Raw genomic sequence first — 21,371 nt, forward strand, 5'->3', positions numbered from 1 at the left:
ATTTAGAACTCCATTTCTCCACCAACCAATCCGTATTCCCTTTACCCTCAGCAAGCACCTCAGCTGGTCATGTTTCATTGCCTGGTGGGGTAATCCAAACCTTCATTCCCACCTGGGAGCATTCCTCCCTTTGGAACTAAGACCTCTTGACCTGCAGAGCACAGTGTTGCAGGAACAGGAAGCAAAAGTTTGCTAGTGGTCACTAGGGGTAATAGTGGTGCCACTCCCATTTTTACCGCTTGAATCCTGGACCCATGAATCCCGCCTATGGAAGAAACAGCACCATATATTGGGTGCTGATTTAGAACATATACAGCCTCCTGGAGAACATTTCCCCCACTTTACAAGGTATTGCCAGCTGCTTCAGGATGATGGGAAACATGGTAAGACCAGTGAATTTCATGAGCATAGGCCCATTGCTGCACTTCATTTGCTGTGAAGTGAGTCCTTTGATCTGAAGTGATGATGTTCAGGATACCAGGAGAATGGAGAAGGCATTCTGTAAGTCCACTGATGGTAGTTTTGGCAGAAGTATTGCATTCAGGGAGGGCAAATCCACATTCAGAGTAAGTGTCTATCCCAGTAGAACAAAATGCTACACTTTCCATGACAGAAGCAGTCCAGTGTAATCATCCTGACATCAGGTTGCTGGCTGATCACCTTGAGGATTGGCGCCATATCAGGGACTCAGTGATGGTCTCTGATGCTGGTATACTGGGCACTCAGCAGCAGCTGTAGCCAACTCAGCCTTGGTGAGTGGAAGTCCATGGTACTGAGGCCATGCATGACCTACACCCCTGCCACCATGGCCACTTTATTCATGAGCCCATTGGGCAATGACAGGAATGACAGGGGAAAGAGGATAACTGATTTCCACAAATCGAATCACCCTATCCACTTGATTGTTAAAATCCTCCTCTGCTGAGGTCACCCTTTGGTGACAATTCATGTGAAATACAAATATCTTCACTTCTTTGGCCCATTCAGAGAAGTCTATCTACATACCTCCTCCCCATACCTCCTTGCTTTATTTTTTCAATCGTGGTCCTTCTACGTCCCTGACAATCCAGCCAAATCACTGGTCACAACCCATAAATCTGTATACAGTCACACATATGGCCATTTCTCCTTCCAAGCAAGGTGAAAAACCAGGTACGTTGCTCGAAGTTCTACCCATTGGGAGGATTTCCCTTCACCACTGTCCTTCAGGGAGTTCCCAGAAAGGGGCTATAGTGCTAACGCTGTCCACTTTTGAGTGGTGCCTCCATATAATGCAGGCACAAGTTTTCTCTTCCTCAGTCAACTGATCATAAGGAACTCCCCATGAGGCACTAGGCGAAGACTGGGAGATGGAAGGTAATATGACAGGAGTGGAGACCATGGGCATTTGGGCCACTTTCTCATGCAACTTACTTGTGTCTTCAGGTCCTCCTTGTGCCTGATCTTGTATATACCACTCCCATTTACTAATGGAGTGCTGCTGTGCAGGTTCAACTTTTTGGCTCTGATGGTCAGAGAACAACCAGTTCGTATTGGGCAGCTCAGGCCACATGGTGACTTGGTGGCCCACGGTTAAGCATTCAGTCTCTACTAAGGCCCAGTAATGAGCCAAAAGCTGTTTCTCAAAAGGAGAACAGTTATCTCTAGAAGATGACAGGGCTTTAGCTCCAAAATTCTAAGGGTCTGCACTGTGATTCACCAATAGGGACCTGCCAAACACTCCAAACAGCATCTCTATCTGCCACTGCCAATTCAAGGACCATTGGATCACCTGGATTACATGGCCCAAGTGGCAGAGCAGCTTGCATGGCAGCCTAAACCTGTTGCAGAGGCTTCTCTGCACTCAAAACTACCAGCTTTTTGAGTCACTTGATAAATAGGCCAAAGTAGCACACCCAGGTGAGGGATATGTGGCCTCCAAAATCCAAAGAGGCCCACTAGATGTTGTGCCTCCTTTTTAGTTGTGGGAGGGGCCAGATGCAATAACTTATCCTTCAGTTCAGAAGAAATATCTTGACATGCCCCACACCACTGGACCCCCTAGAAATTTTTGTCATATTAATTTCCTACAACTTAGCAAGCAAATGTTTTAGCAAGAAGTCCAGAGTCACTGACACTTCTTCCTTCCTAGGTTCAATCAGCATAATGCCAACAATATGTAATGGAACAGTGTCAAGTTTTGTGGAAGGTAAAGGTGATCATGGTCCCTGCAGACTAAATTATGACACAGGGCTGGAGCGTTGATATAGCTCTGAGGTAAGACACTGAAGGTGTACTGCTGGCCTTATCAGCTAAAGGCAACCCACTTCTGGTGGTCCTTCAAAACAGGTATGAAGAAAAAGGCATTAGCCAGATCAATAGCTACATACCAGGTACCAGGAAATGTATTAATTTGCTCAAGCAATAAAACTACATCTAGCTGCAATTGGAGTCATCACCTGGTTAAGTTTTCGATAACTCACTATCATTCTCCAAGATCCATCTGTTTTCTGCACAGGCCAAATAGGTGAGTTGAATGGGGACGAAGTGGAAATCACCACCCTTGCACCCTTGATGATGGTAGTAATCTCTGCAATTCCTGCAGGAATGTGGTATTGCTTTGGGTTTACTATTTTCCTAGCTGGGGCAGTTCTGATAGCTTCCACTTGGGTTTTCCTATCATAATAGATCTTACTGCACTTGTCAGGGATCCAGTGTTGGGGTTCCACCAGTTGCTGAGTATATGTATTCCAATTATGTTTCTGGAACTTGGGAAAATCACTACGGAATGGGTTCGGGGACCCACTGGACCTTCTGTGAGCTGGACATGAACTAAGACTCCATTTATAACCTGACCTCCACATGCCCCCACTCTGACTGATGTGCTACAGTGATGTTTTAGGTCCCATTGGAACTAGGGTCAGTTCAGAGCCAGTATCCAGCAATCCTCCAAAAGTCTGATTATTTCCTTTTCCTCAATGAACAGTCGCTCAGGTAAAAGGCTGCAGATCACTTTGGGAAAGGTTGGGAGATAGACTAACCATGTAAGTTTTCCACAGTTTAGTGGAGTCCTTCCTCAAGAGGATCAAAACCTCCCCTTCATTCAAGGAGTTGTGTGGTCTGTAATGACTGAAGGGCCAGTCTCTATTCTGGTGACTCCAGTTAGACTGCTTTTCACTTGAACTAGAATTGATCTGTTTGTACAGACTAATATTTAGTAGATTTCCTATCTATTTCACTCCCATGGACACCACGGCTAAGTAGGAACACCATAAGTCCGTAAGAGTCAGACTATTCTGACTACCGCTTAGACTCTGCTGTCCGTTATGGTAACCACACCCACCCTGTCTTTATTGAGTGCCGACACTTGGTCCCTCCTACCATGGGGTCCAATCAGCCCCATTGTAGTTATCTGTCTTAATTCAGTCAGGGAAGTCCCCACTGTCAAACTTGACTTAAATAAAATAGCAATCACAGCAGTTTTCAAGGGGCTCCCTTCACAAATTTGTTCTTCACCATTGTGCTAAAAGGTGTGTCCTCTGGCCTTCTATGTGGGGGTCTGTGGGTCTAACCTGATAAATCCACTCTAACATCCCAATTTTCCTAAGCCTTTAGGGACACCTTCTTCTACAGTACACCAAGGCAGGTCTGTTATTTCAACTTGATTTAGTGTAGGCCACCACCATGTAATCCATGCTTCAGCAACTCAGCCAAATAAACTATTAGATCCTTTACTAACCTCCTGAGCTGAAACACTGAATGAAGAATCTGTGCTTAGTGGGTCCATATCAATAAACTCAGACTGACCCATCTTTATGTTCCTTCCACTATTATCCCACATCCTTAGTAGCCATTCCCACACATATGCTCCAGGTTTCTCTTTGTACATATTAAAAAAGTTAAGCAATTCTTTTGGAGTGTAGCATACCAATCCCTTGGTCACACTTTGTACTTCACCTTTTTAGGCTTGCTGGGACTTAAGTATAGTTATAGGTCTAGAAGCCAAAATGGGTGATGGGGATGTGTTTTGAGAACATTCAGCTTTGTCTTTTAAGGCATCTACCTCAGGAGATGCTCCAGGCAATGACTCAGACAAAGGCTCTTCAGACACAGTCAGGTTAATCTCATCAGATGGGGATGGAGTGGCTAATGGCTTTACTGGGGAGGGTGGCTTAGCAGACAAAGATGGAGTAATTTCTTCAGATGGGAGTGAGAGGGCTGCTTCCACTGGCAGAAGTGATTCAACAGAATTTAGGGGCTCAGTGTCCTCAGTTTCCTGATTATCTGTCCATGTGTCCCCATCCCAAGTTTCAGGTTCCATTTCTTCCCAAACAAGGCCCTCACTCCAGGTTGGGAATTCAATTGGCACTGTAAATTCAGCCACTCTTATGGTAAGACTGGGTTTGGTTTTTGGCAATACCAGCTCTGTTACTACAAGAAATAAGGCTTTCTTTCAAGGCACAAGTGGAAGCTGTGAAATTGAGCTTTGACTCTGAAGCCCTGAGCTCATCTATTTCTTTCCCCACTTTGTCTAGTGAAAGTAGGACCAACCAACCAGTTTCATTACATTTCTCATTATGACAAAATTGTAGAAAGGTACCAAACATACCTGATCTATTGGTGATGATACTTTGCCATGTGTGTATTGCCACGTCACACCATGGAGTAGCAGGGCCTGCTTTACTACTGGAAGCAGAGTCATCAACATCTTTAAGATTAACAAGCATTGAGAACCAATTTAGAAAACTCATCCTTACTATTTTTTTTCTCTTGGTACCAAATGTCTTATGCTAGGTTCTCTAGAGAAGCAAAACCAGTGAATCATATATATATACACATATACATGGCGGGGGGTAGGTATTTATATCAAGTAAATGGCTCACACAGCTTTAGAGGTTGGAAAGTCCCAAGTCCGTGGATCAGGCTGGAGGCTTCTGCTGACTCACGTAGCTGCAAATTCAAGATCCAACCTGCAGAGGTTGTTGACCAAGTTCGGCAGTCAAGCTGCTAGCTCAAGTCCCAAGAACTGGAGGTCAGATGATCAGAGCCAGTTGCAGGATCCAGAGCAAGCAAAAGGCTTGCCATAAAGTCCACCTATATTGAATGCAGGCAACACCCCCAGGAAACTCCCTTTTAACTGATTGGCTACTCACAGCAGATCCTATCATGGAGGTGATCACATCATATCAGATCTCATCATGGAGGTGATCACATCTTCATACGACTGCCAAACTACATCATAACTTACAAACCACTGAGAATCATGGCCCAGCCAAGTTGACACACAACCTTAACTATCACAATATTATAGAAACCTGAAGTGGTAGCATCCAATCCCCTGCCACTGCCTTGCTTCAGGCTCTCATTATCTCTTACCTGGATTTTTAAAATAGCCTCCCGTCCCATCTCACTGCCTCTAACCTCTCCCGACTTCCAATTTATCAGCTTTACTACTGCCTGAGTTCTTGTTACCCCTTGTTTAAAATCCTTCAGTAGCTACTTCACAGTCTAATCCCTGCTGACCTTTCTGATGATATCTCTGACTCTTCTATCTCGTCTCTTTTCTTCTGATCACATTGATCTATGTGAAGTCCCTGAATGTACCCGTACTCTCAAGTCTCATGGCATTTTTCCAGGTTGTTTCATCTTCTTGGAATGTCCTTCCACCCCCTTTTCATCTGGAAAACTCCTGCTCATCCTTTAAAAATCAGCCTAGGTGACACTTCTCTTCTGTTGTCTTCCCTTCCCCTACAAAGTTAGGTGCTTCCTTCTTAGGATCCAATAGGACTCTGCACATACATACCTCCATCAGGATATATATTACACAGTGTGGCAATGGTTCAATTCTTTTTCTCCCCTACAAGATAAGTTAATCTTTGATATTAGGGGATCATAACTTAATCATCTTTGCACTACCAACCTTAGGTAAATGCTCAATATATGTTTACAGTTGAAAGAATACGCACAAAGTATTCTATTAGTTAATGTGGAAGAGACAAAAGAATAGGCTATAGTTGCTGATTTAAAGGGTGCAGATCTTAAAATAGTGTGGAGATTATAAACCTCAAAAAAATATCATGCAAAATACAATAATTTCTATGACACGGGTATGCCTTTTGTACAAGGACCACAGAGGTAAATTAAATAACTACCACAACTTAAGAATTAAAAAGTCTCCCTTCCTCCTTGTCACTCTCCCTCTTTTCTTCCCTCCCTTCCTTCTTTCCAACATTTATTCAACACCTACTTAAGGAGTGCCCACTATGTACAAGGCATAGTTCCAGGCGCTGGATACAACAGAGAGCAAGACAGACACTGTCCCTGAATTCATATAGCCTTGATCAAATGGGGGATGGGGGAGACCAAAAAATTGATTAAAATAAAGTGTCAACAGGGGAAGGAGGTGCTTGGGGAGCACATGAGAAAGGGACAAAGACAAGGCAGAGGAAGTACTGTCTAAACTGCAATATGAACTAAACTGAAATATGAACGAAACTGAAATATGAACAGGAGTTGGTGAGATGAGAATCAACTGAGACTGGCCGAGTTTGTTTTTGGTCGAGGGAATAGTTTATGCAAAGACTCAGAGGCAAAACAGCATGGCACTAAAGTAGCTAAAAAAAGTGAAAGCTGGCTGATGTGCATGCAGGATCGGAGGGGAAGAAAATTAAGAGAAGGTAGGGACCAGGTCACTGAGGGCCTGGCTTATATCAGGTAAATGGATTGGATAGGTGTGCTGGGTTGAACAATTCATGTCCACCCGGAACTTGTGATTATTGACCTTATTTGGAAATAGAGTTAAGATGAGGTTATACTGAATTAGGGTGGCCCAATACAACTGGTTTCCTTATAAAGAGGTAAATTTGGACATGGATGCACACAGAGGAGAATGCCATGTGAAGACAGAGACTGCAGTAATGCCACTATAAGCCAAAGAATGCCAAGGATTGCAGGAAACTACCAGGAATTAGGTGACAGGCGTGGAACAGATTTCCCCCAGAGCCTCCGCTGCCAACACCTTGATTTCAAATTTCTAGTTTCCAGAGCTGAGAAGAAATCTCTGTTGTTTTAACCATCCAGTTAGTAGTTCTTTGTTACAGCAATCCTCGGAAACTAATACAAGGGAGCAAGACCAGAGGTAGGGAGACCAGTGAGGAGGGTTTAACGAATATCTAGTTGGTAGATGAAGCTTGTCTGCACTAGGGTAGTAACAGTGGTGGAGACAAGTGGGTGTATTTAAGAGATGTTTGGGAGGTAGAGGAAACCCTGGTTAAGAACTATAGCTGCTAACCACAAGGCTGGCAGTTCAAATCCACCAGGCACTCCTTGGAAACCGTATGGGGTGGTTCTACTCTGTCCTATAAGGTCGTTATGAATCAGAATCAACTCGATGGCAATGGGTTTGGATTTTGGGTTTTTTTGGGAGGCAGAAGAGCTCGGCTGCTAACCAAAAGGCTGGCAGTTTGAACTCACTAGCCGCTCCTTGGAAACGCTATGGGGCAGTTTTACTCTGTCCTATAGGGTCACTATGAGTCGGAATCCACTCGATGGCAACAGATTATTTTTTTTTTTGAGGTAGAACTGATAGGATTCAATAGCTGACTTGATAAAAGGGATGGATTAAAGGGGACTTTAGCCTTTTCTGTAAAATTTCAAAGGAAAATGTACTCAGGTATCAGTCATAGCTCTAAAATTAAAAAAAAATTAATCATAGTAATAATAAAATCAGGAGCCCTGGTGGCACAATGTTTAAGTGCTTGGCTGCTAACCAAAAGGTTGGCAGCTGGAACCCACTAGCCACTCTGTGAAGAACGGTGTGGCGGTCTGCTTCCTTAACGGTAACAGCCTTGGGAACCCTATGGAGCAGCTCTACTCTGCCCTATACAGTCACTATGAGTAGGAATCAACTTGATGACAACGGGTTTTGGTTAATAATAAAAACAAAGGGAACTGTAACTAAGTAGGTGTCACACTTGACCACAATTCAATCAACTTAGCATCAGGCATCTTCTACTTCATTCATGTTCCCTACAGGAATTTAGTCTGTGATTCCTGCTCTTTTACAGAAGTCATTTCATGGGAAGAGAAGGCCATCGCATAGCCCAGTTTCCCTCCATCCCCTCCAGGCTGTTGGTGTAGAATTTGTCATCCAAGCATTGGCTTTGAGGTTCCAGTGGCTCACCATATTAGAACTCACCTTGGCAGCCGTTCTTCCTTTAAACTAAAGATGCTGACATGAAAACTGACAACTGAACAAAAATTCTAGTCGTGAAAGCTGCCAATCAGCCATTTATTTGGTATTTAATGTCTTTTCTTCCTTAAGTCTTTTATATACATGACCAGGCCTACATGTTTTCTCCTTCACACATGAATTTTTTGTAATTCTTATTGTGAAGTCTGCTTACCTAAGAATGGCATCCAACCAGACATATAAACCAGTTGTCATGGAGTCAACTCCGATTCATGGTGACCCCATGAGAGTTGTCAATGGCTGACTTTTCAGAAGCAGATCACCAGGCCTTTCTTCTGAGGCTCATCTGGGTGGACTCAAACCACTGACTTTTTGGTTAGCAGCTGAACATATTAACTACCTGTACCACCCAGGGATTCCAACTAGACATATAAGCTCAAATAATTCTACTTGTTACAGGTTGGCTTCCTATGAAATTTGCATGCAGGAGTACTCTTGAGAACAGCACCCGTGAGGCTGTAAGGGAAGCAAGATTGGATGAAGCGACAAATTGAACTGTAATGCAGTCAAGGCAGCAGCTTCCTTCAGCTGTTCTCTGATCCTACAGGAAGTCTGGAGCTCAGACGGTCCTTCAGGGTTGTTCCTAACTAAAGGAAGTGGGCTTTGCCTTTATGTCCCAGCATTAGCCAGTTATTGGATGCACATTGGGGGTGGTGGTACCTGACCTTGGCCAAAGCAGTTCGCTTCAGTCAAGGGCAAGTCCTGGAAAGGGTCTCGGCTGATAGCTGTCAGCTCCAACACTCCCAGCAGTTTAGGGATGAGTAGCTCAGTCCTGAAGGAGGAATCTAGGCAGTGCATCACAGTATCCACTACACCTCTCATTCTTACTAATATCAAAGATTAAAAATTTTTCATTTGTACAGAACAGTTTGTATAGTGGCTTTACACACAGCGTTTAACATAATTTTCACAACCACCCTGTGATTAGAGCCCAATAAGCCTGTTTCTGCAAATGAGGAAAGGCTCAGCGAGGTTAAGCGACTTGCTGTACAAGCTGGTACGGAGCTCTGTATTCACATCTCGTCACTTTAAGATCAGTCCTGTTTTCACCATTTGTTGATGTGTGGGGATAATTTGGGTTTTAACTCTATCAATTGTATTTTATCATTTAAAAAACTTTTAAACAATGCATTAAAGCACATTATTAAACTGTCTACCTCTTCTGTGTAACCCTTTAGCTTACTGATGGCCTGTAGATCACTTCACTCTTGAGGCACTGTTGGATATATAGTTGCTACTACCTTAATTGTACAGAAGTAATTTTATCCATTTAATTTTAAATCCAGTAACTGAATACATCAGGGTTTAAAACATTTTAAAGTATTTAAACTTCAGAAGTTTTAAAGCCCTGCATCAAACTTTATACTGGAACACAGTTCTTGTTTGTCAATTTGCTGCAGCCTCTTCACTGACAGCTTGCATTTAAAATGTTCTTTTATATACACTTTCCCAAAGTTAGAATGTTTAGGTATTTCGTGCTTGGTGAAAAGTAGAGCCATTTGACACTGCGTGGGTGATAGAGAACCTCAGTTCATAAATGCCTATGAGGGTTGGCGTAGCCCACAGACAAATATCCCGCCAAAGGGTAGTTCTAGAACGAAGGAGGGAAGAGGTGGATGGGTGGGGGCTTGTCTTTCACAGGCTGGTGATGCCAGAGAGCTCTGGCCGTTGGTCCACTGTGGGCAGAGACACAAATCATGAAAGTGGAGAGGTGGGAGGGATCTTAAAAGTTATCTACATTCAAGAATTTCCTTTACACTTCCCCGACAGAAATCATTCATCCTCTGCATGAACCATGCTGGGCTCAGACCACTGCTGCGGGGTTCTAACTGAATTCTGCCTTACGGTGAAGATAATCTGCCTCCTTTGTAACTTGACCTACGGGTCCTCTTCATGGCTTCAGAAACAGTATGACCTAAAGACAGCTTTTATTTCAAATACCCAAAGAAAGCCTTTATTTCTCTCTATAATCTTCTGTGAATTAGCACAAGAGCTGCAACACTGGACTCTTAACCTGCTGGTGATTATGAGAATGACGCAGTACTGGGCAACATTTTGCTCTGTTTACATAAGGTCACCAGGAGTTGGAGCAGACATGATGGCAGCTAACAACATCCTCTTCTCTAAGTCAACTGCACTGAATGGGGCTGGAAAATGGAGTAAGTGAAGGACTCTCCTACAAGTTCAGGCCCCCATTATCTCTTAGGGAGCACGAGTGGCACAATGGTTAAGTGCTCAGCTGCCAACCGAAAGGTTGGTGGTTTGAGCCCACCCAGCGGCTCTGCAGGAGAAAGGCCTGGCCACCTGCTTCTGTAAAGATTACAGCCCAGAAAACCCTGTGGGGCAGTTCTGCTCTGGCACATGGGGTTGCTTAGAGCTGGAATTGGCTTGATGGCACCTAACAACAACATTATCTCTCGCATTGATTGTGCAACCACTTCTCAACTTCCCTCTAATCCACTCCCCAGAGCGGTCCTTCTGAAATGCTTCTCCCTGCTTCAAACACTCCAGTAGCTTCCTACTGCCCTCAGTCAGAGGTCAACAAGGCTCACAAGTCCCTTTTATGCCCCGAGTTTTTGATCTCTGTACTCCAGAAGAAGAGCCCTGGCGGCACAGTAGTTAACATGCTCAGTTTATTTTTCTTTAATTTCTATTGCACAAATGAGCAGTTGCCTACCTGTGCATTTTTTTTTTTTTTTTTTATCCTGTTCTTTCTTACAGGAAGGGTGTTGCTGTTAGGTGCTGTCAAGTTGGTGCTGACTCATAGCGACCCTAGGTACAACAGAATGAAACACTGCCCAGTTCTGCCCCATCCTCACAATTGTTGCTGTTTGAGCCCGGTGTTGCAGCCACTCTGTCAATCCATCACTGAGGGTCTTCCTCTTTTTCGCTGGCCCTCTACTTTACCAAACATGATATGCTTCTCCAAGGACTGGTTCTTCCTTATAACATGACCGAAGTAAGTGAGTCGAAGTCTCACCGTCCTCACTTCTAAGGAGCATTCTGTCTGTACTTCTTCCAAGACGGATTTATTCATTCTTCTGGCATTTCATGGTATGTTCAATATTCTTCGCCAACACCGCAATTCAAAGGCATCAATCAATACCATTTCCTCTGAACTCCTGCATATGGTACCTACTTGCTCTGCACCTAAATACTTTTCAGTCATTAAATTTTCAGCTAAGACGTAGTAGCCAAGAAAAGGCTCTCTGACCCTCCTTCTGGGTGAAGTTTCATGCCTGTGAGCTCCTATAGCACTTATACCTCCTCTAACAAAGCAAGGTTCTTGCTGATTCATTCTCTGCAGCCTCCTACTCCCATGCCGAAGATGGTGAAGTACAGAGACTGGGGCAGACAGAGGTGAATCACATGCCGTTGGTTATCACACACCTACTGAGACAGGGTGTGGTACAGGAGATTCGGAAACCCTGGTGGCACAGTGGCTAAGTGCTACAGCCGCTAACCAAGAGGTCAGGAGTTCAAATCTGCCAGACGCTCCCTGGAAACTCCGTGGGGCAGTCCTACTCTGTCCTAAGGGTCACTATGAGTTGGAATAGACTCGACGGCAGTGGGTTTGGTTTTTTTGGTTGGGTATAGGAGATTCAGGGCAGTACTGAGGAAAAAGCGCTGGCTTAGGAGGACTAGGACCCAGGCTTCCCCTGCTGTTCTCTGCATGACGCAGGACAAATCATGTCAACTTTCCAGGCCGCAGTTACTTTATCCACAAAAGCAGAAGGTGGGGCTTTCTGGAAGGACTCTTTGGCTCTAACATGCTATTATTATAACCTCAATTCATGCAGCAGGTGTCAGCAAATTTCTAAATGGTTTACGTACTTATTTACTTCTCATGATGACAAAACACTTTTGGAAAGTAATAAAGCAGTATCTACATCAAAACATAAAGAAATTCGTACATTTGACCTCATTATCTCACACAGATAAATGTTTCCTCACAGAATAAAGCAAAACAAGGTGTTCACTGTAGTATTTTCTTCAAGCAAGAAACTAGAAACGACTTAAACGTCTAACATGAGGGGAGTTAAAATGATAGATTCACATGAAGCTATTAACATGATCATTATAAACACTATGTCCCATAAAACTCATTGCCATCAAGTCAATTCCAACTCATAGTGACCCTATAGGGACACACTATGTGGAGACATAAAAATATCTGACACAGTAATAAAAGAAATAACACCAAATAATTAAAGGATAAGCTATAATTGGGCAAATAGGTATGGGAACTACTACAAAATGAAAAGAATTGTATTGGGATTCTGGGATTCCCAACTCTCTGTACTTGTCATCTAGGTACAAGTTTTGGTAAAGCGTCTTGATTTTTGGCAGGAGCTGTCCACCTTATTATCTGCTCAATACTTGTTAAAATACATAGATCTGCCTTTAAAGAGGAATACAGACTATCTCTTGCTCATTTTCTTGATAAAGAACATAATCTCAAACTTTGTTAAAAACTTAGGCATGAGAAATAATATTTACAGAGCTCCTTAAGGGCATGTAACATATCCATTACATACTCCAGAACCGACAGAGTTGGAGCTCAAGAGCTCTTACTAGCCCACACGTCCTGAGACTAAAATTCAAAGTACAGAATCAAGCTCCGTTGAACTGTCACCACCCCATGGTTTCTAAAGTTTCTCGCCTTTATGTCCAATGTTCAGATGGTGTGATATAATAAAAGGTGCCCTGGATGGTGAGAAAAACACATGGCTTCTGGTCCCAGATCTCTGTTGCTAATTAGCCACGTGACTCTCGGCAATGGCTATCACATCTCTGACCTTTGTTCATCTATAAAATGACTGGATGAAACAAGACTGGTTGTTTCTTAAAGCCTGGCTCTCAGGCCATCTGCTTCAAAAGCATCTGGGGGTGGGGCAGGGGGGTGGGCTTGTTACAAAAATATACAATCCTGGGCCCCAGCACAGTTCTACTGAACCAATGTTTTTGGGTATGGAGCTCAGGAATCTGGTTTTAAAAATAAGCTTCCCCGATGAGTCTTAGGCTTATTATAGTTTCTTTTCTGAACTTTTTTATTCAAATATAACACTCATTAAAGTTTGAGAATTATAAGATTAGAATCTCTAAGATCCCTTCCAAGTCTAATTTCAAAGAATTCTAAGAATCTGTCCATTCAACAAAATACACATAGGCACATTTCCTAAACACGCAACCACCTTTACAGTATCTTTTCAGGTGAGAGTGTAATTCTGCATTGTTTATACAACGCTATCCCAATGATGAGAAAACTGAGTGTTTCCAAAGGTCTGACCTGTGTCAAAGGCCAGTTTACTGCCAGAGAGTACCTTGGGTCCACTGAGAGTCTGGTTCAGGTTTGATTTGAATACAGAATTTCATTACACTCTCCATGGACACTGACCCAAACAATGTTCTATGGCAGAAGACCACTGCCTGGATGGGGAGGGAGGTATCTGGTGACTGACTATATTACAGAACTCTGTTACAGCCTCTATTATAACTCTATATTAAAGACTGACACTCTATTCAAAACCAACCAATCAAACAAACAAAAAACGCATGGAGTTTTTTTTGCCATGGAACCGTTTCTGACTCGTGGAAATTCCATGTGCAGCAGAGTAGAACCGAGCTCCATAGAATTTTCAGTGGCTGATTTTTTTTGGAGTAGATCACCAGACCTCTCTTCCAAGGTACCTCTGGGTAGACTCAAAACTCCAACCTTTTGGTTAGCAGCTGAGTTAATTGTTTGTGCTACCCAGGGACTCTTGAAACTGTATTACAGTCACTTAAAACTGGGCTTCCTTTTCAATAAAACTCCAAGCTCTCTGATCTGCCTCACTGGCATCTGGGACACTAAACATGGAGGCAAATGGTATTTAAATATCTCCTGAGGTGGTACAAAGGTCACTGCGCCAGTATTTCTCTTGAAGTCAGCAGATTAAGTAAACCGCTTACGAGAGTCTTCCAGTTACTAAGTAGGGAGGTTCTCTTTTTTCCCAGACAACCAGGAATTATTAGGTAGTTGAAAACACATTTATTGAAGTACCCCCGCATCAAATAATTTGGCTGCCTTTAACACTGTTCTCCCTCACCCCCTCTTAAAGTTTTATACAAAGCCTTCATTTTTTTTTTTTTTTAATGTCCCATAAAACAGGTGTGAAAGCTTCCTGGTTTCCCACAAGTGAGCTGACATCTCATCCTCCTGTGACTACAGGCAAACTGCTGAGCTTGCCTGAGTTTCCCCAGCTATGAAGTGAAGGCATGGACCTGATGGATGCTTGATCTTTTCCAACTCCAACACTACATCTGTGTAGAGGAAGGCAGCATGAGGCAGGGAAAGAGCATGGGCTTTGGAGTTGGACAGACCCAGGCTGGAATTTCAAGCCTCAGTTTCGTCAACTGTATAATGGGGGATAATGATACATTATCTCCCAAGGTAATAAAAGCACCCAGCACAGAGCTTGGCATAGAAAGGCATTCCAGAAAGGTGAGCTTTCCTGACTTCCTATGCCCCCATCTCATCATGCATGTCTTTCAGGCCATACCTGGTTAGGCTTCCTCTTACTAAGAGAGCAAGAGGCAACCTCTCTGGTCCTTACTTAAGTGCAAAAACTAGCCCTCTGGGAAGGAAAAACCAGCTGCCTGTGGGTAACAGGTTCTCCGATTGATCCTTGCCAGGATCACCACTTTAGCAAGAAGTTACCATTTCAAGCCCGGATGAAATGTGGCAGGGCAGGAGGCAACTGTAGGCCTGAAGGAGTCCCACTATCACTAGAAGTGCACTGGGAGCTCACAGGAGCACTGCAGCAGATTCCCAAAGTCTCCTTGGGGATCAGGTGGGGTCACCTTCTCTGCAGTGAGAAGCCAGGGATGCTAACTGCACTTGAGAGCTGGAAGCAGCTGTGAAGGCTACCTTATTATAGAAGCGGCAACCAAGGAACAGGTGAAGTGATTTTCCCAAGGTCACACAATCAAGCAGCAAAGGTGAGAACAACCTCTTGGGATCCACGGGCTTTTACACTCAAGACCCTCTGCCTTTAAACGGTGATGCTGTAAGTACTGGTGAAGAGTTTGGACTGGAGGTCGGTAGCCCTTTCACCCCCTCCTCTAACCTCCTCCATCCAGCTCTGTGACTTGGGACATGCAGCTTCTCCTCTCCTGGGCCTCAGTGGCCTCATCTATAAAAGCCAGATAGTAAATCCTGCCTGTCATGAGAATAAAAACCAATACTGCATGTATAGTGCTTAACAGTGCCTGGCACAGAATAAGCTTCAACAATTGTTCTAATGATCAGGGTGTTTTCAATCACCCCATATGCATGCAAAAGCTGGGCAATGAATAAGGAAGACAGAAGAAGAATATTGAATACACCACAGACAGCCAAAAGGAAGGATGGCAAGACTTCGTCTCACGTACTTTGGACATGTTATCAGAAGGGATCAGTCCTTGGAGAAGGACAGCATGCTTGATACAGGGTCAGCAAGGAAAACCCTCAAGGAGATGCACTGACACAGTAGCTGCAACAATAGGCTCAAGTATAACGACAATTGTGAGGATGGCGCAGGACCGGGTAGTGTTTCGTTCCGTTGTACATGGAGTCGCTATGAGTCGGAACCGATTTTAAAGCACCTAACAGCAACAACAACAAAGATCATGAATGAGAGTTTCACGGAAACTTTGTCACTCCCTCCCTCCCCCTCCCCCCCCCAGTTCCGATCAGAACGTTCCTCATCGACCTCCGTACATCATGCTGCTGTTGATGCCCAGTGCAGGGCAGGGCGTGTCCCCGGGGCTCACCTGGCGAGGCCAGCAGCACCTTCGCCCCGCAGCACTGGAAGCAGTGCAACAGGGACTTGGCGCGGATGTTGTAGTTCAAACACGCCATGGGACAGCCCAGTTTGGCCAGACCCAGCCACAGCCACACGTAGGCCGGCTCGTTGCCCATAAAGAGCGCCACGCAGTCCCCCTGGCGCAGGCCGAGGTGTTCGCGCAGCGCCCGTGCCACCTGATTGCTGCGCCGGTCCACCTGCGCGTAGGTGAGCGTCTCATCGCGGAAGAGCAGAAAAGGCTTGTGTGGCGTCTGGCGCACTTTCTCCAGGAAAACCTGTAGGATGGTGCGCACTGGCCGCCGCCGCCCGTAGCTGCGCACCCGCCGGGCCACGCCGGCCACCCGCAGGAAGTAGCCCACGTCCTGGAAGAAGTACGGACAGCACACGTTCACCAGCAGCGGCAGGAGCAGCAGCCCCGCCAAAACGGTGTAAATGGCCGGCAGCATAATGGCGGCGGGGCCCGGTGACCCCGTGAGGGCAGAGGGCGCACCTCGGGCGTGCAGCGCGGCGGTGGGGCGGGCTCGGGGTAGACGGCGGCAGGCTGCGCGGAGGCGCAGGACGGCGGGACCGGCGGATCGCGGCGAGGCTGACCGACAGCGGAGCGTCTGGGCTGTCGGCACCGCTGCAGGCTTCTCGCGCAGGGCGGGTGAAGTCCTCGGGGCGGCCCGGGTACCCCTGGGACCTGCCGGCTCAGCCCGCCCCCTCGCGGGGCGCAGCCACCTGCACTCTCACCCCGCCCCTGCGTCCCCCCCAGCCGGGAAGGCGGCTCTGCGGCTCTCGAGGTCGTGGCTACCGCTCCGCCGGAGTTGGGAGGTCCGGGGTCCAGTCTGGACTCCCTGTGTTGTGCTCAAACAACTTTACCCCTCGGAGCCACAGACTTCTTACCAAATGGTGATGCTGAGACGCACTTCGTGGATGCCGAGACAGAAGGCTGGCATGCAACGCGTAGGGATATTGCTATTTATTGTTACCACGAATCGAGTGTCTTATAGACAGGAGTTATTGTTATTATCGATAAAGTGCTTTATACATGTGAGACAGCCCTATTATTTGCTAATAGTTGGTACCAGCTGCTACTGCCAAACCAGAGTCCCATCTCTCCTTCCTGGTCCCAAGGGGTTCTACCTGTTTTCTTTGTTTCACTTTTGTTCCTCCGCCCCTCCCGGCACAATTGCCGGGAAGTCTCCTCCGGTGAAAGCTTCAAGGTTGAACGAAAGCGCCCGCGGTAGTCGCGTCCAGCTCACCCCAGCCCCTGGGCGGGCGGTCGGTGAGGACCGGGCGCTCTGGTCCTAGTTGGCCCCTTCTGGCCCAGCGAGACCTGATGTGGCAAGAAGTACCGCTACACCTGGCCACATAAAATCTATCTCCGGGATTATTTTGATTTGCTCTAATTATTTTGTTCTGTGAAGTGATTTTCCTTCCTGTGTGGAAGATTCTCTGATATTGTCAGTCCAGTTCAAAAGTGGCTCTGTCAGGTAATAGTGCAATACAGAGGAAAGTAAATGCAGTTGGCTATCATTTCTCAAATGCCATTTTTTTAGAAGTGTGACCCTTTCATTTAATTTCCCTTAGTACTACTTTTATACAGAGAGAATACTCACTACTAAAAGCTGACTTTTACTTTCTCCTGTGGCCATCCGTCTTTCTTCTTGTTATAACTACAGGTAATGAATTGCTTACCCTGTGCCAGACCCTTAGCTAGGAGCTTCGCTGTATTATATTTTTTGAAGACTCGCAGTCATCCTATAAGGTTGGTACGTCTATGCTCATTTACAGAGGAAGAAAGGGAAGTTTAGAGAGGTGATTTGGTGGAGCAGTGGTTAAGAGCTCAGCTGCTAACTAAAAGGTCTGTAGGTGAATCTACCAGCCTATCCTTGGAAACCGTATGGGGCCATTGTACTCTGTTCTGTCCAGTTGCTGTGAGTCAATCAAGGGCAACAGGTTTGGTTTTGGTTTGGTTTAGTAAGTAATGCAAGGAGCCGTAGTGGGGCAATGGTTAAGGCTCAAACCCATCCACACTATTTAGGACAAAGACCTGGCAACTTGGCACAGCCAGGATTCTCAGTGGTTTGGTAGTTATGGTGTAGTTTTGCAGTTGTATAATCATGTGATCAATTCTATGATGAGATTTGATATAATGTGATCACCTTTGTGATGGGATCTGCTGTGAGTAGCCAGTCAGTTGATAGGGAGTTTCCTTGGATGTGTGGCCTGCTTCCAATATAGGTGAACTTTCTGGCAGGTCTTGTCGACTTTTTTCTACTCGGATCCTGCAGCTGGCTCCTGTTTGTCAGACCTCTAGTTCTTGGGACTATAGCTGAGCAGCTTACCTGCTGTCTTGCCTGCTGACCTTAGAGTTCGTTGGTTTCCACAGCCTGTGAGCCAGGAGAAGCCTCCAGTCAGACTCACGGACTTGGGATTTTCCAGTCTCTTCAACCACGTTTCCTCGATATAAATCTCTCTCTCTCTCTCTCCCTATTTATACACTTTACTGGTTTTACTTCTCTAGAGAACCCAGCCTAAGGCAGCAGCCAAGCACTTTAACTACTTGCACCACCAATGGGCTGAAAGGGCATAGTAACCTGTAACCCACTGCTGTCCAGTCAATCCCAACTCATAGCGACCCTGTGGGATAAAGGAACACTGCCCCATAGGGTTTCCAAGGCTGTAATCGTTACAGGAGCAGACTGCTACATCTTTCTCCCACAAAATGGCTGATGGGTTTGAACCTCTGACCTTTCAGTTAGCAGCCAAGCACTTAACCATTGTGCTATCAGGGGTTCTTATGGACATGGTAAGGCCCCTTAATTAATTTGTCCTGTCCTTTCCTTCTGTTTAGTTCAGATTCCAATGCCTCCTCAGATTCTAATGTTTTTTTATTCACTTTTTTTTTTTCCTCTTTGTTTCAGTTTGAGTAATTTCTATTGACCTATTTTCAGGCTTATTTTGTTTTCCTCAGCTGTGATAAGTGTATTTAAGTAAGTCTTCATTTCTCATATTTTGTTTTTATTTCTAGCATTTTCATTTGACTCATAGTTTCCATCTCTCTGCTGATACTCGCTCTCTACTCATCCCTGTTGTCTACTTTTCCCACTAGATTCTAAAAACAAACAAAACCAAAAAAAAAACAAACTTTTTTTTGGCAATAATTTCAAACTTAGTTTCTGATAAGAATGCCTTTGATTTGATGTTGAATTTTACTGGGGGGAGGAGGAGATTATTGCAAATATAAAAATCATGCAAGAACACCTATCCTTTACCCAGATTCACCTATTTTAAAACATTTCCTTCTTTCCTTCCTCCCTGCATCCCTCCCCCTTTCCTTCCTTTTCTATATCCATGTACATAGCTTCATATACATTATGCACACACAGTACAGTTAACAATTTCATAAATTTACATTGATGCAGCACATTAAGCTAATATCCACATTCCAATTTGTCAGTCGACCATTTTTTTTTTTTTCCTCCGGTGCAAGATCCAGTTTAGGGTCTAGCATTGCATTTGATTGTCTTGTTCCTTACCCGCTTTTAATATGGAACATTTCCACTTTCTTTGTCTTTTATAACACTGATTTTTTGTAGAATGTAACCTCCATATCTGACGTTTCCTGTTGATTGAGATTATGCATTCTTGGCCAGAAATTCTTGGCATAGATGATATTGTATCCTTTTAAGGTTATCACATCTTGAGGCACACGGTGTCCATCTGTTTTTTGTTGGTGGTGTTAATATTTAATCACTCAGTCAAAGCATTGCATTACCGTATACTACATTATATAATTACTGTTTTTTTTTTCTCCCTTGAAACTGTTAAGCAGTCTTTGGGTAGACATTTTATGCATGAAAATATCCTGCTCCTCAACAAAATTTCCCCTCTTATTTAGTACCTATTGATGATTCTTGCCTGATCTAATCTTTATCGTGATGGTTGCAGAGTGATGATTTTCCAACCTAGTAGTCTGTCCATATTTAAGTCAGCCTACAGCTTTCTCTTGTATGTAAGAGCTCTATCTATCTTTTTTTTTATTAGTATGGATTCAGCAATTCCTACTTTTCCAAAGGTTTGTAATTTACTACTGCATCTAATTACTTTGGTGTTCAAACTGTCTCAGATATGGCTAGTGAGAGTCTTTTCAAGATGGCTACTTTGCCCTTGTGACATGCTCCCATCGTTTTTTTGAGCACTTATTTTCTGGCATAACATGATGTTCTAAGCTCATTTTGTACATGCTCTGCACTAGCTCTGGAATCTCTAAGGAGCCCTGGTTCCTCTTAGTGAGGAAAGCTATTAGAAACCAAGATCTGGGTTTCAGTGGAATGAACTAGGTAATACACACACAAAGATACACATGTACACACAAATATACACCCACATATACATATACGTGATGCATATGCTTGTGCACATAAATATACACGGACATACACATTTCAGAAATCATGAGTTCTAAGTGATACCTCCAAATCTAGTCCATCTTTATAAGGTTTTTTTTTCTTGCATTCCTTCATTCCACATTGGTATGTTCCTTCTTCCATAATGCTAGTTATGACTTCTGACAACATCAACAAATTTACTCATTTGCTCAATTCTATAAACATCTAAACTAGTTTCAGAATTGTTTTGTCCACATCATAATAATCAAACTTAAAAAAAATGGGCTCAGGATTTGCTTGAAATTCTCAGTGTATCTTTCTTTTTCTTTTAAAGCTTTTTATTACATGCTGTTAATATTCAGGACAAATCAGAGTTCCTTGTACAGATAAAAACCAAAAACCCACTGCCATCCAGTTACTTCTGACTCACAGTGATCCCAAAGGGTTTCCAAAGCTGTAAATCTTTACAGAAGCGCACTGCCACATCTTTCTCCCATGGAGCCACTGGTGGTATCGAACTACCAACCTTTCAGTTAGTAGTCAATCCCTGACTTATATTTGAGTAACAACGAACCATACTTAACAACCATTCCTTTTGTGTGTGTGTGTGTATTTTAAACGCTAGTAATATGCACTACGTACAAAGTTGCAGTGCCTAATTTGCTGATATTATCATTCTTATGCCAACCCCCAAAGACAAATAAGGATTGAATTTATAAAGATACTGATAATAAAAGGCAATAATAATGAAAACTAAAAAGAAAAAAAAAAGATATTCAACTTAGCATCAGAACTGACTTAACAATGGGGTGGTCGGAGCAGAACCCCATGCATGGTTAAGTTGGTTACTATCTGTACTTCTAATCATATTCTTGGTAACTGGTTTTAAAGTGTTACTTGAGTATGTTTCTGCTATTGGTTTCCAGGCAAAAATATTAC

At 44.1% G+C, this 21,371-nt stretch overlaps 1 protein-coding gene across 1 annotated transcript in view; it reads right to left on the reverse strand.

The window, feature by feature from the left end:
- The window catches only part of SLC27A2 (solute carrier family 27 member 2), a 60,300-nt gene extending 43,724 nt beyond the window's left edge, over nt 1-16,576 (reverse strand). Inside the window, exon 1 of the mRNA XM_049898690.1 lies at nt 16,025-16,576. Coding sequence (XP_049754647.1) covers nt 16,025-16,502 — 478 coding nt within the window. The 5' untranslated portion in view covers nt 16,503-16,576. The remainder of the gene's footprint in view (nt 1-16,024) is intronic.
- Between the last annotated feature and the right edge of the window lie 4,795 nt (nt 16,577-21,371).

The sequence above is a fragment of the Elephas maximus genome, chromosome 10 (assembly GCF_024166365.1).
Source record: "Elephas maximus indicus isolate mEleMax1 chromosome 10, mEleMax1 primary haplotype, whole genome shotgun sequence".
NCBI classification, from domain to species: Eukaryota; Metazoa; Chordata; class Mammalia; order Proboscidea; family Elephantidae; genus Elephas; species Elephas maximus.